The following is a 14,342-nucleotide window of genomic DNA, read 5'->3' as shown; positions in this document are numbered from 1 at the left end:
AATACACAAGCATTTGTTCTCCTCGGTGTGTTCCCTCAACCATCAGAAATAGACATGTTACTTGTTTGTCTCCTGCTAATAAAGTCACGTGCAGACATATTTAAAAATTCTAATTTTCTTCCCCTGTTAATTATGGATAAAATAAAGAGTGAAAAACAAAATGATTGCAATACAAAAAATGAAACGTTATTACTTTAGCTGAAAAATTTGAAATTATTAAAAAACATAAAAGTGGTGCAAACCATGCATGCAAAAATCGTAAGAGATCTAGGATACAGTTAGTCTACCATATGAACTGTCTTGAGCCGTAAGGACAAATATAAAGAGAGAGAGAGAGGGGTAAAGTTCGACTTCTTTTGTTGTACAAAATACCAGAAACGGAACTCCAGTAAGTAATGATTGAAACGGAAAATATTTTATAATTTGTATAGAAGATTGCAATCAAAAAAGAATTCCATTATCTAAGGAGAATATTCAGAGCAAAGCTATTAACATTTTTACTAACCTCAAAGAAACTAAATATCAAGGGGAAACTGAAACGTTTGTTGCTAGTTCTGGGTGGTTTGAACATTTCAAAAATTGAGCAGGACTGCATAATGTTAAACAGGGGAAGCTGCTAGTGCTGATGAATGAAGATGCTGCAGCCAAATTTCCTGCAGAATTGCAAAAAATCATTCAGGATGGTGAATAGGACGATCAGCAAATATTTAATGTAGACGAAACAGGCCTATTTTGGAGGTGTCTCCGTAGCCAGGTGGGCAGGAGCAGCAGTGCATAGCACATGCTTCTTGATTAGACCATGGGTCAAGCCCGTGAGCCACCAAATATGGAGGATGCAGAAAGGTCAGGGAATGACTACCAATATCCCCGGAGCAATATGGCCTTAGTTGCTAATGCTCCTAAAAACCAAATAACAACATAACAACAGCCTATTTTGGAAACGGATGCCAACTAAAACGTATTTGGCTGCAAATGAAACATCACAACCTTGGTATAAAGTCCCAAAAGATCAACTAATGTTTTTATTAGGAGGTAATGCTGAATGTGGTTTTAAATTGAAGCCTATGCTTGTGTACCTTACCCAAAATCCTAGGGCTTAAAAAGGATACAGCCATCGTTTTTCCAGTCATTTTGTATTCAAATAAAAAAGCATGGATGACCAAATCCCTATTTGAAGACTGGTTTACATCTTATTTCTGCCCAACAGTTGAAGCCTATTGCAAGAAAAATAATCTTACTTTTAAAGCTCTGTTGCTTTTAGATAATGCACCTGGACATCCTTTTGCACTTGGTGGCTTAAATAAAAATATGCAAGTTGGTTTTTTTACCGGCGAATACAACTTTGTTATTGCTACCCATGAACCAAGGGACGATTGCAATTTTCAAGGCTTACTATCTCCGTAGAGCATTTGCACAGGCACTTGAAGCTACAACAGGAGACAATGCAATTTCTGTACCAGAATTTTGAAAAAAAATGTAACATACGAGTGGCCATTGAAAACGTTCATGCAGCATGGGAAGAAGTGACAGCCAGCAATATGAGAGCAGTTTGGATGAGTATTTTACCCCATTGCGCAAACGATTTTATTGTCTTCAAAGATGCAGTTCAAAAAGTTATTGAAGACAACTAATATTGGTAATGACCTTGGTTTCAGTGTCTTTTACCCCATTGCGCAAACAGTTTTATTGGCTTCAAATATGCAGTTCAAAAAGTTATTGAAGACAACTAATATTGGTAATGACCTTGGTTTCAAAGGCTTGAATATGTCTAATGCTCAAGAATTACTGAATTCTCATTCAGTACAGCTAAGTGACAACAATCTCCTTCAAATAGAGGAACAGCGTGCATACGAAGAAGCTGAAGAAAAAAAGAGTATGAGCCAGATTAAAATGTTACCTCAAAAGAGATAACGGTAAAAGAACTAGGCAAAATCTTTCGTATCGCAGAGAACCTTAAACAAAAGGTAATGGATGCTGATCCTAACATCAAAAGAAGCATGTTACTTCACCAGGGCCTAGAGAAGCATGTTGTTGGCTATAGGAAATTGTATGATGAAAAAAAAGAAAGCCAAAATTGTTCAAATGACTGTGTTCAAATATTTCTGTAGCAAATAGTTAGTTTCTTCATTATGTATTTTATGCAATAAACATTTAATTCTATAATTATTTTATTATCTTTTACATTGTATGTTAAAAAGTTATTTAAAAGGTATTTTTTTTTAAACTTCTTTATGTACATTCCTGAATGTCACGGGCCAATAATTTTCCCTATTGATTATTATTTTCGATTAACACGTTTCCGTTTTTGCGCAGTGCGCTCGCGGGACATATTAATCGCTTTAATCAAGGCCAACTTGTATAACTGAACCTTTACAATAATGATATGCTTTGTTTTTTATACATATTTTAAAGACAGATTAAATTGAGAGTGGCTGGCTGACTTCTATCTAGAATTAAATTAATAGAATTTGCTATTTGGGACAGCTTGACAAGGCTTGGACTTATAGTTGTACAGGTAATTTGATTTCAAGCTAAAAGTTCTTTATACTAATAAAAGACTATTAATAAAAATATGTATGTATTTAATATTTTAAATAGGTTTATAATTCTGGCTTATGGAGGCTGTCTTCGCCATGGTCTTATTCCTAATCTTTTAGACAAAGGTATTCATGCACGATTTAATTGTCGGGATGCTGTATGGTGGTGGTTACAGTGCATTCAGGATTATACAAATTTAGTACCAGAGGGATATAAAATTCTGAAAGACTTGGTATCCAGGTTGTATCCATCTGACGAGTCCCCACCACAAGAACCAGGATACTATGTAAGTTAAACAAGACTATAATAAAAAAAAGCCTAATAAGCTTTATTCTGTTGTTTTTTTTTTTTTTTTCTTACCTACTTTTTTTTGTTTTGTTTAAATATTCATTTATCTACTTTGTTACATAGGACCAGCCACTCCATGATGTTATTCAGGAAGCACTTCAAAAGCATTTTCAGGGATTACAGTTTTTAGAGAGAAATGCAGGACCAAATTTGGATAGCCAAATGCAGGATAAAGGTATAAAATAAATGTTGAAATTTCATAACATTTCCCTGTTGTATTGACTGTATTACACTTATTGTCCATTGAGAAGGATAAACTTGGTTTTGCTTTGCAGGTATATATAGGGTAGGCCAAAAGTAGGTAGACAGTACGGATCGGGTCATGTTTAGTCTCTTAGGTTCTCAAAATGTCCTCCATCAATGTTGCAACATTCCTGGAACCTGTCCCCAACACTGTGACACACAGTAACACCTGGCTAACCAGAATTTGTGTATTACTGTGTGTCACAGTAACACACACCCAATCAGTACTATATACCTACTTTTGGCCCACACTGTATATATCATCTGTACCGTCAGAGCCATCTGTTATTTGTACACTTACTAAGCAAAAGTAAATTAGCTAATATAGCATATTGAGTGAACACCAAGGCAATTTGGAGTGAAGGTGCCTCCACAGAATGCGATCAGTGCACTAAGTAGCAAACTTAGTTTACTCAACACTTAAAAAAAAAAAAAGCAGCAGCTTTCACCACCACTTTACAGTAATGTGTTTATACAGCAAAAAAAAAAAAAAAAAAAAATTGAAATAATCAGTTGCAAGCCATCAAAAAATCTGATGATCAGTTATGAGTGACACATTTAAGTGAATAGATTATATGGTACAGTCAAGGGCCCCAGGTTCCGGCATTATAGTTATCAAGCGACCTTTTGTGCATGAAAATCATACTTCCTCAAAGCAACAGTTCTTGTTTAATTTTCCCTTCCATTCTCATTAAGAAGTAGATTTTTGCTGTACAGACTTTAAGGAATTTCTAGAAAGGAAAGGCAGCTTTCTTTTTTAACTTCTTTTACTAACACAAGAACGTTATTAACGCTGATATGTCAGTAAAAGAAGTGATCAAAATGTATGCCACTAGAGTGACCAAGAGGTATCGAAGCGACTTTAAACTTGGCATAGTAATAGTAATAGTTATCAAGCGACCTTTTGTGCATGAAAATCATACTTCCTCAAAGCAACAGTTCTTGTTTAATTTTCCCTTCCATTCTCATTAAGAAGTAGATTTTTGCTGTACAGACTTTAAGGAATTTCTAGAAAGGAAAGGCAGCTTTCTTTTTTAACTTCTTTTACTAACACAAGAACGTTATTAACGCTGATATGTCAGTAAAAGAAGTGATCAAAATGTATGCCACTAGAGTGACCAAGAGGTATCGAAGTGACTTTAAACTTGGCATAGTAATTGGCACCAGATTATGTATGAGTATCTCATACTGGTGTGTATGAGATACTCAAACATGCCAGTATGAGTGTCTCAGGAACAACAACCCTGCTGGCTCTTTCATCTATGACCATGTATCCCAACAACCAAATAACATCCAGCCAACCAGTGATCTTGTGGTCAGAAACAGCTGACTGAGGTAAGAGGGGAAACAGAAGCTGACAAGTCTTTTTCAGGGTATCTGAAAGGATAGTGCAATCAAATGACATCCCTGGACAACAGTGTTATTCAAAAAGACATATCAGAATGCACAATGATCATACTTTGAAACAGAGAGTATCACAGCTGATGACCATACCAGGTTCCACTGCTGTCAGCAAAAACCAAAAAGATATGATTACAATGGGTTTGGGAACACCAACACCAGACAGTGGAGGATTGGAAAAAAAGGTTGAAAAACATTGTACCAATCCTGGTTTTTCCTGTTTCAAACTGATGGAAGGATCAGAATATTGTGAAAATAGCATGAATCCATGGACCTATCCTGCCAGCTGTTAACAGGGCTAGTAACAATACTATAATCATATGAGAGGTGTTTTTGTGGAGTACATTGAAACCCCTTGCTATCAGTGGAGCAACATTTGGATAACACAAGTTATCTGAAATTGTTTTCAACCATGTGTATCCTTTCGTGGTCTCAATCCATCTGTGATTGAGTTCTTCCAACAGGATAATGCACCAAGTCACAAAGACTCAAATTGTACAAAACTAGTTCCAGGAACATGAAAGTGAATTCAGTCTACTGCACTGGCCTCCCCAGTCACGATCTCAATCCAATTGAGCATCTATGGATTGACATGGAATGAGTTCTTTGGAAATCTACAACCATCCAATTTACGATAGATGTGCGTGAAGGCAAATGTGTCAACATGGACCAGCATTCCTGACACAGATTCACCACCTCATTGAGCCCATACTATGAAGAATCTGGGTTGTTCTGATGACTAAAGGGAACCTACTGGCTATTAAGTAGGTGGATCTAATAAAGTGGCCATTAAATATACTTTTCATGTGTGTGTGTGTGTGTGTGTGTGTGGCTTGTAAAGTACATGAAAAAAATTTGGAAGCTTTACTTTCTGAGCTTCCTAAACCTTAAACATTAGATCAGGAGTGGGGAACCTGTGGCCTTTTCTGATACTCAGTACGGTCTTTTTTCATTCTCACCTAGAATATCAATTGAAGCTGAATAATGATACTAGAATAAAACATGAAGTTCTTAGTTCACAAAAGACTCATTTAATTCTGTTTGCCTCTTCAGTACTTTTTAAATTTGGTATATGTAAATAACTGTGTTTTTATTTAAAAATAAATAAATTGTTCTTATTTCCTCATTTTTTTTTTTTTTTTAATATTAGTAAATATAAAGGTAGATATAAAAAATTAATAAATATATATGTAATTTTCAGCCTGATGGGGCCTTCTTGGATCCAGCCTTCCAATGAAAAAAGCCCACTGCAGCACTAGATCATGTCAAAAATATATCTGTGTTGTACCATAGCACTTCACCATGAAGTATTCAGTATATTCAATAATATCAGAGCTTGAGAGAGAGATGTGGGGGTGGTAAGAATTGAGGTGAAGGACTGAGGATCATTTCCTATTATAGCAATTCTCATATAATGCATATAACATATAGTATGAAAACGTTTAGTTTCCTGTTGATTTCAGTGCCTTCTCTGATAGTATTATAATAAAATTGTTCTAAAAGAATTCTTCCTGATGAATAGGAGCAGGGAACAGTTGATAACTGTGGAACAGCAGTCATCTTTTAAGTGCACAAAAAGGTAATATTGTGATACATATTGGCAATAATGATAATAAGAGTAGGAGATCTGAGGGTTTGTTTAACAAAAACAGGACAATGTTCAGAAAAAGTTGTGAGTTAGGATTCAGTTTGAAATTGTTTGGAATTAAACCCAGATACAATAGGAGGGAGTACATGATGAGAGCCTTGTCAATCAGTTCAGCCCTGAAGTGAGGCTGGGCAATGCTCATGGGGTAAAAATTTTTCTTGACATGGATTGTGTTTGTTAACAAGACAGACTGTTTTTATAAAGATGGGATACACTTAAATAGAAGGGGTACAAGAATATTTGCTAGGCGGTTTAGTAAACTGCTAGCTTGGAAGGTGGTGGATACACAAACTAATAGAATAATAGCAGTTACATGCAAAGGTGTAAGCAATTCTTGCACTGCTTCTATTGGAACATGCAGCAGACTGGAAAGCAAGCCATTAGAGATTAAAGGCCTGGTGGGAGTCTTCATATAATAAGCAAATACATGGGCTGTGTTGGGATCACTAAGAGTAAAAACAGGTGCATATACACTTGCATATGTACTAATGCCAGGTGTATAGTAAACAGATTTGATGAATTTGAAGTACTGGTTAAATCATCAAACATGGGTATTATAGTTATAATATGGAGATGTATAAGAGATGCAGAATTTGAATTTGGTGAGTATAATGTGTACAGAAAGGAGAAACAGGACAGGCAGGGAGGAGTTATGCTCTTATGTGGCAGTGCAATGGTGAGTTAGTTTGGTGTGACATAAGTACAGGCACTCCTCAACTTATGTACTTAATTGGGTTTTTTCATGTACATAAGTCCAACTTCAGTCTTATAAATACATGTACAGTCCAGTACAGTACAACTCACCAAAATTATAACCCCTAACAAACTTCACCAGGCCATATGTATGGTATTGTTTACAGCATTTTACGATTTTTAACCAAGTTAAATGAGGCTGAAAAAACACACAATGAATAATAATGTAGAGTACAGTATTTATTCAAAAGTAATATTATCTAATACCTGTAAACAGTACTGTATAACATATAAACAATATACAAGACAAAATTAAACAAAAGGTTAATTTACTCACATTATTGTCAGTGTTGTGGACATGGAAGATCATAAACTTTCTATGACATCAATTCTGGTGATCTGGGAGCAGATTGACTAACCAATTGATATTTCTATTCAGTGACTTTTTCTTGTGTTGTAAAATTTAAAACAGTAAAAAAGATAAGCCATCAATAACAAAGAACATGGCATGCACAAATTGCAACTAACATGATACGGAAGATACATGATATGTATCTCACTTCATGTATCATGAAGTGAGATACGGAATAATAAATTTACGAAGCTTAAAAAATAGGAATGAAGAGAAGATTCTGAAAATGTATTTATGTTTTGTATATGATTGAAGATTTCAGTGAAGGAGAAACACTTTTCGCCATAATAAAGCAAAAACCCACAGAACTCCAGCTATAGGTATTATCGCAAATAAAATAACTTCGAGTTTACTACCCGTTTATAATAGATTGCATTAACAGAAAGCCCAATAAACCGGAAGCTGCTAATTGTTTTTATTGTTTTATGGTAGTGACCTCCAGAAATGTGATTTAGAAAAATATCACAAAGTTGTTCAAAATTGATTGTTATAACCAAACACAGCAATAAATGGTGTTATAGTAGGGTTTTTTTAGGAGTCAGCAAATAAGGCCATATTGCTCCATTTATACTGTCTGTAAATTGTGTGTGTGTGTGTGTGTGTGTGTGTGTGTGTGTGTGTGTGTGTGTGTGTGTGTGTGTGTGTGTGTGTGTGTGTGTGTTCTCTGATTGATTCTGTTTGCTGGACAAAAAATCCGAGTTTCCAGGACAATAAATGGTGAAAATGTAGTGCATTTTGATGGTGTGGAGTGGTGTTTTGAGCAGCGTTTGAAAACATGTTGGCTAAATGTTTTGTTTTGTTTTTGCATCCTTTAGTTATAAGTTATTTTTGTGTTGTGCTTATTTGATAAAAATTTATATAAAACATAAAATTTCCATTATAAAAATGACCTTTTAGAGAAATAAATAGCTTAGTTTTATTGCAAAAATTTCAACTTCCAAGGTCTTGTAATGAATTACCAAAAAACAGCATGTTATTGGGTTCACATTACGATATTTTCACGATGCGATGGTGTCTCTGGAACAAATTAAAATCATAAAGTGCGGGTCCGTTGTACACAGCAGCTGATTTTGGTGCTTCGCGCGCATGGTTCAAAACTGTCAGTATATTTTCAATATACAGTTTTTATTAATTTTGAGACACTTTGTGGTTTGTACATATCTACGGGTTGTACATAAGTAGAAGAGTGCCTGTACTGGGAAAACAAAATGAGTAGGAGTATGTTATAGGTCTAATGACTGTAATGATTATAGTGAACAACTATACAAACAAAGAGTGGATGAGCAAATCAGAATGTCTTGTAATGAGAGATTTTAACTTTCCAGATATTGATTGGAACTTGTGAATTGGCCACTTACACAGTATCAGGTCTGTTGTGGAGTTATTGATAATGTTTTCTATATCAGCAGTGACTTTAATGGATTAAGAATCTAGAGATAAAAGAACTATTGGGTGGCAATGATCGCAATATATTGATATAGGATTTACAGATATAATGGCAAAAGGCAAAGCTTTTGCTTTCTTAAAGGTGACTACAATGGTCTTAGACAATTTTTAAATTCTATTCAGTAAGACCAACTGATGATGTTACCAACAAGAAATTCTAAATAGGCAATATTTCAGGAAGTAATCATAGAAGAAACCTGGTTTATTATACCAACAAAGAGATATTTTTCAAGGCTTAGATCCGAATGGATGTCAGAAGGACTGAGACTCATGACAGAGAAGAAAAATGTGGGTTGTTAATAAATTATCAGGCGATACAGAAACCAGTAGATATAAACTAGTCTTCAGTCAAGGCCAGCTAAGTCATATTATGAGAAGTCTGAGAACACTAGAAGCAAGGAGATGAATCACATTGGTCCACAAAATATGAACTGTTTAACTGTTGATGATTCTGTTCAGGTTGCTGTTGAACAAAAAGATATTTTGCATAAACATTCACACAAGAGGACATTTTAGGGATAAGATGCCCAAAATGGGTCAAATTCTAATGAGAGGAAAGTGGAAGGGACACTGTAAAAGCTAAAAGTAAACAAGGCACCCACTGCATCCAATTACATGAAAAGAAGCAGTAAATGAGGTAAGCAAGTCTTTGTCCATAGTGTGAGTGCATTCTTGGATTCGGGGTGGGGAGGGTTCCTATAGATTTGAGATGTGAAAATGTCTTTCTGGTTCACAACTGGTGAGAAATAGGTGAAGCGAGTAATTACAAATCTGTGAACTTGACTTCTGTTCCAGGAAAAATAATGGAGTCACTAGTTAAAGAAGTAATGCAGACCCATCTATACAGGAATGCAGTTATACTGCAGTCATAGCATGGATTTGTGAAAGGTTAGTATAGTCTGCCCAATCTAATTGGATACTGTTTCACAGTAACAAAGTAACTGGATGCAAAAAATAATTTTGACATATAACCTAGTTCATTACGCCACAGCTATAAACTGTATGTGTTCTGTGGTTGATTTGCATGTTTCCAAATGAAAAACCTGAGTTTCTGGAAGGATAAATCTCCATGCTACCCTTGCCTGAGACCAAACAATTCAACCACATTATGTAAAGGCCATAAAAATTCCTTGCATCGTTGATGAGATTCGAAGTCAAGTATTTATCCCCCCCCCCCCCACTGTGAGGAGAATAGTGCTTATATCAATTTTGCTACATGCGAGGAGCAGCAAAATGACATTAGAGGCAAGTTATTAGCATTAGCATTAGTAGAGGCATTTGATGCAAGAAAGCAAGCTTATGCAGCATCAGCCAAAAAAAAAAAAAAAAAAAAAGTAACATAAATAAATAAAAATAACCACTTCCACTTCACCCCTCTGTTCGTTCGAAATACCTGTCCAGCTGAGCCTTAAACTTATTTAGGCTATCAACTTCCACGACAAGGGATGGAAGTCTGTTCCACCCACCAACCACCCGCTGGCTAAAGGCAAATTTCCGCACATCTATCCTACATCTGTCTTTCCTCAATTTGAATTTATGCCCTCTCAGGTGATTTTTCTGAGCTAGAGGAAGAATCCCATCAGCATTGAGCATGCTCAAACCATTCAAGGCTTTGTACACCTCTATCAGATCACCCCGCTGGTGCCTAGTTTCCAGACACTGTAATTTGCAAAACTTAAGCCTTTCTTCGTAAGAGAACCCCTTTGTCCCATTCACCAATCTAGTTGCCCTTCTCTGTACTCGTTCCAGCAGCTCTACATCCTTCCTGAAATGAGGCCTCCAGGCCTGTATACAGTACTCTAGGTGTGGCCTGACCATTGCCTTATACAAGGGAATAATCACCTCCTTATCCCTGCTAGAAAAATTCCTATATATCATTGACAATACCCCATGAGCTACTCTTGCAGCTTGTCTGCACTGCTCAGAGAACTTCATATCTGCCTGCACCACCACCCCCAGGTCCCTTTCATTCTCTACCACTGTCAGTGTAGTACCACAGAGTTGATACGTTGCTCTGGGGTTGCTGTTTCCCATATGTAGTACTTTACATTTGTCAATGTTAAACTTCATTTGCCACCTCGAAGCCCATCTGCTCAACCTTTCCAAATCCTGTTGCAGCAGCATAGTGTCAGTAGTGTCCATGACAACCCTGCCAACCTTCGTATCGTCTGCAAACTTGGACATTAAGCCTGATATACCATCATCAATATCATTTATAAATACAGAAAACAATAAAGGCCCCAATACTGAACCCTGAGGGACTCCACTAATAACATTAGTCCACGATGAGCAGTGTCCATTGATTACCACTCTCTGTCTTCTCCCCCTCAACCACCCCTTTATCCATAGCAGCAACTTGCCTCCAATGCCACACTGCTCCAATTTGTGCAGCAGTCTTCCATGTGCAACAGTATCAAAAGCCTTTCTAAGATCCAAGTATATAATATCAAAGTTATTCCCTGCATCCAGTTCTTTTGTGACTGCATCATAGTATCCAATCAAATTGGTCAGGCAAGACTTCCCCTTAACAAAACCATGCTGTGTCCTAGCTATAACTGAAGTCTTGTCTAGATGATCCTGCAGTGCTTCTTTCACCAGTGCCTCCATTAATTTTCTGGAAACAGAAGTTAAACTCACAGGTCTATAATTACTTGTGTCAGCCTTTGATCCCCCTTTGTGAATTGGGGTCACATTTGCACATCTCCAGTCAATGGGTACCTCCCCTGAGTCCAAGGAAGCTCTCATAATTATGGCTAAGGGTTTGCTTACCTCCTTTGCTGCCTCCTTTAATATAACTGGATAGATCCCATCCACCCCAGGTGCCTTTCTTGTGTTTATCTTCAACAATTTCTCCTCCACTTTGCTCTCAGTTATTACAAGATTCTCTAGCTTACTGCTAGAGTTGAATACACTTCTGGCATTCCCCTCGCTGAATAACTCCTCATGTGTGAATGTCGATGCAAAATATTCATTTAGTTTGTTAGCTACCCGAGCAGGGTCATCAACAGTTGACCCATCGATCTCAAGTGGACCAATCTGATTCATCCCCTTCCTTCTAGAGTTTACATAAGTAAAGAACTCTTTGCTGTTTTTCTTCGCATCCCTTGCCAAGGATCTCTCGTAATCTGCCTTCGCCTGCCTAACCTCCTTTGTAACTTGGTTACAGATCAACTTGTATCTATCATAGGCGTCCGTGTCACGTGTTAATTTGTATGTATCCCATGCATTTTTCTTCTCTGCCATATGCCTCATTAGTTCATCTGACAACCATTTAGGCCTAAACCTTGAACAATATTTCTTAGTTGGTATGTAAAGCCTAGTAGCTTCCACGATATGTTCTTTGAATGCTTCCCATTTTGAATTTGCTGTTGGCAATATCATCAGTTGATCCCACTGTATAGAATTTAAATACTGTCTCAGTCCATTGTAGTCGCCTTTACGAAAGCAATACCCCTTCCCTTTACCCCTAATGGTAGTTACCTCTTTGAGTAACTCCCACTTCAGCACACTGTGATCACTGCCACCTAGTGGTTCATTTATCTGCAGATTCTTAATGCATGAAGAATCACTACTCATAATCAAATCAAGAGTATTACTCCCTCTAGTTGCCTCCCGAACATGCTGATGTAGAAAACAATCATCCAATAAATCCACAAAAGCCTTGCTACTGTGTGAGTGACCAGCCCCCAAATTCCAGTCAATATCTGGGAAATTAAAATCCCCCATTATAAGACTCTCTGATTTACTGGCCCACTCTATTTCTCCGAACAGTTTCTTATTATACTCATCAGAGTCATTAGGCCTATAGCACACTCCTACTCTCAATTTTGATCTCCCAATGCTTATGTCACACCAAACTGACTCGACACTGCACTGTCCAGCGATGTCGACTGGCTTCACTTCCTTGGATTTTATGTGTTTTTTAACTAATAGCATAACCCCTCCTCCCTTCCTATCCTGTCTATCCTTTCTGTAGACATTGTACTCCCCAAATTCCAGTTCTGCATTTCTTATATCTGTGTGACACCACGTCTCTGAAATCCCCACAATATCTGCCTTTGATGTTTTGAGCAATACCTCAAATTCATCAAATTTATTTACTAAACTCCTAGCATTGGTGTACACACAAGTATACATGCACCTGTTCTTTTTCTTAGCTACCCTAACACAACCCATGTGTTTACTTGTACCCCAATGATTCCCAGCAGTCTCTGAAATATCCTGCATCTTATTTTCCAGGCTGCGGCTCATTCCAATAGAAGCAGTGCAAGAATCACTTTCACCTCTGCCAGTGGCTACTGTTAATCTATTAGTCCTTGTATCCCCCCAATCTAGCAGTTTTCCGACCCACCTAACATTGCCTCGATAGCATCAGCAAACATTCTTGCACCCTTTCTATTTAAGTGTATCCCATCCCTGTAGAAGCAGTCTCTCCTGCTAACAAGTACAGACCAGGCTGAAAAAAATTCTACCCCTTGAGCCCGGCACAATCTTTCCAGGGCCGAATTGATTGACAGGGCTCTCATCATATACTCCCTCCTATCGTGTCTGGGCAGAATTGCAGACACTTTCAATTTCAACCCTAATTCACGGCTTTTTTTCATCAGTGACCTGTACTTGTCAAGTAATTCCGCCGGTCTCCTACTCTTAATGTCATTAGTGCCAACGTGTACAACTATATCACCTTTTGTGCCCTTAAAAGATGATATCCGCTCTACAACGTCATCAACTTTTGCCCCTGGCAGACATACCCTGGTCCTATTCCACCTATCCTTTTTACAAAGCATGTTTCCCGTTTCCCTGACAATAGAGTCACCAACAACTACTAGTTCCTTTGGGACCAGCGCATTCTGCCTTGGGGGTTGCCGCTGTATTCCACGATGACCAAGTGCAAGCTCTGGCATTGGTGTGGGCAGCTGAGAGCTTGATGGGCCCCTCACTTGTAATCCTTCGAGGGCATCCACCCTATCCTTCAAGCTCTCATATAGGCCCATAACAACGCTGAGTTGTCGCCTTATCTCCTTACACTCCTTGCATCGCACACACACACAAAGACATCCCCCATGGCAGTATCATGTCCCATACTTGACTGCTCCGCAAACATCAAGCAAATAGTGCATCTTACAAGGCTGTGATTCAGAGGACAACTGCCCCCCTCAGTTCACCCCTGGGCCACAGCATTCCCATTAGCTTGAGCCCTTTGCTTTGCTGCTCTGGTTTGAGTCATGATTTAGATTTACTTTCAATAAAATTTCAATTTCTGTACAAAATTAAATCCTAAACTTGTATCCAAACACAGTTATAACGCTATATTTATGTTTCAGTAACGAGTGTTATCTACGGAATATTTACGTTTCAGTAACGAGTGTTATCTACGAAATATTTACGTTTCAGTAACGAGTGTTATCTGCGAAATCCCTTTATATAACTTTCGTATCAAGTTATGTATTAATTATTTGTTTTTACTAATTATTTATGTTACGTAACCTAAGTGGTTATATGTATAATTAATTATGTTAAAGAAAATTAATTATATTACGTTTGTAATCTAAGTCGTTATATGTATTTATTTAAACGTACAATTTAACTGCTAACGAAGTTCAACTAACGCTG

General features: G+C 37.4%; 1 protein-coding gene across 1 annotated transcript in view; it reads left to right on the top strand.

Annotated features, from left to right (window-relative positions):
* Positions 1–14,342, top strand: part of LOC150087211 (glycogen debranching enzyme) — a 763,093-nt gene that overhangs the window by 583,979 nt on the left and 164,772 nt on the right. The window contains exons 21-22 of the mRNA XM_090371076.1: positions 2,599–2,824; positions 2,950–3,061. Of these exons, the coding sequence (XP_090227202.1) occupies positions 2,599–2,824; positions 2,950–3,061 (338 nt within the window). The remainder of the gene's footprint in view (positions 1–2,598; positions 2,825–2,949; positions 3,062–14,342) is intronic.

This window comes from Mastigoproctus giganteus, chromosome 4 (genome assembly GCF_048544385.1).
Source record: "Mastigoproctus giganteus isolate SK-2022 chromosome 4, ASM4854438v1, whole genome shotgun sequence".
NCBI classification, from domain to species: Eukaryota; Metazoa; Arthropoda; class Arachnida; order Uropygi; family Thelyphonidae; genus Mastigoproctus; species Mastigoproctus giganteus.
This window is presented reverse-complemented; position numbering and strand designations above follow the sequence as displayed.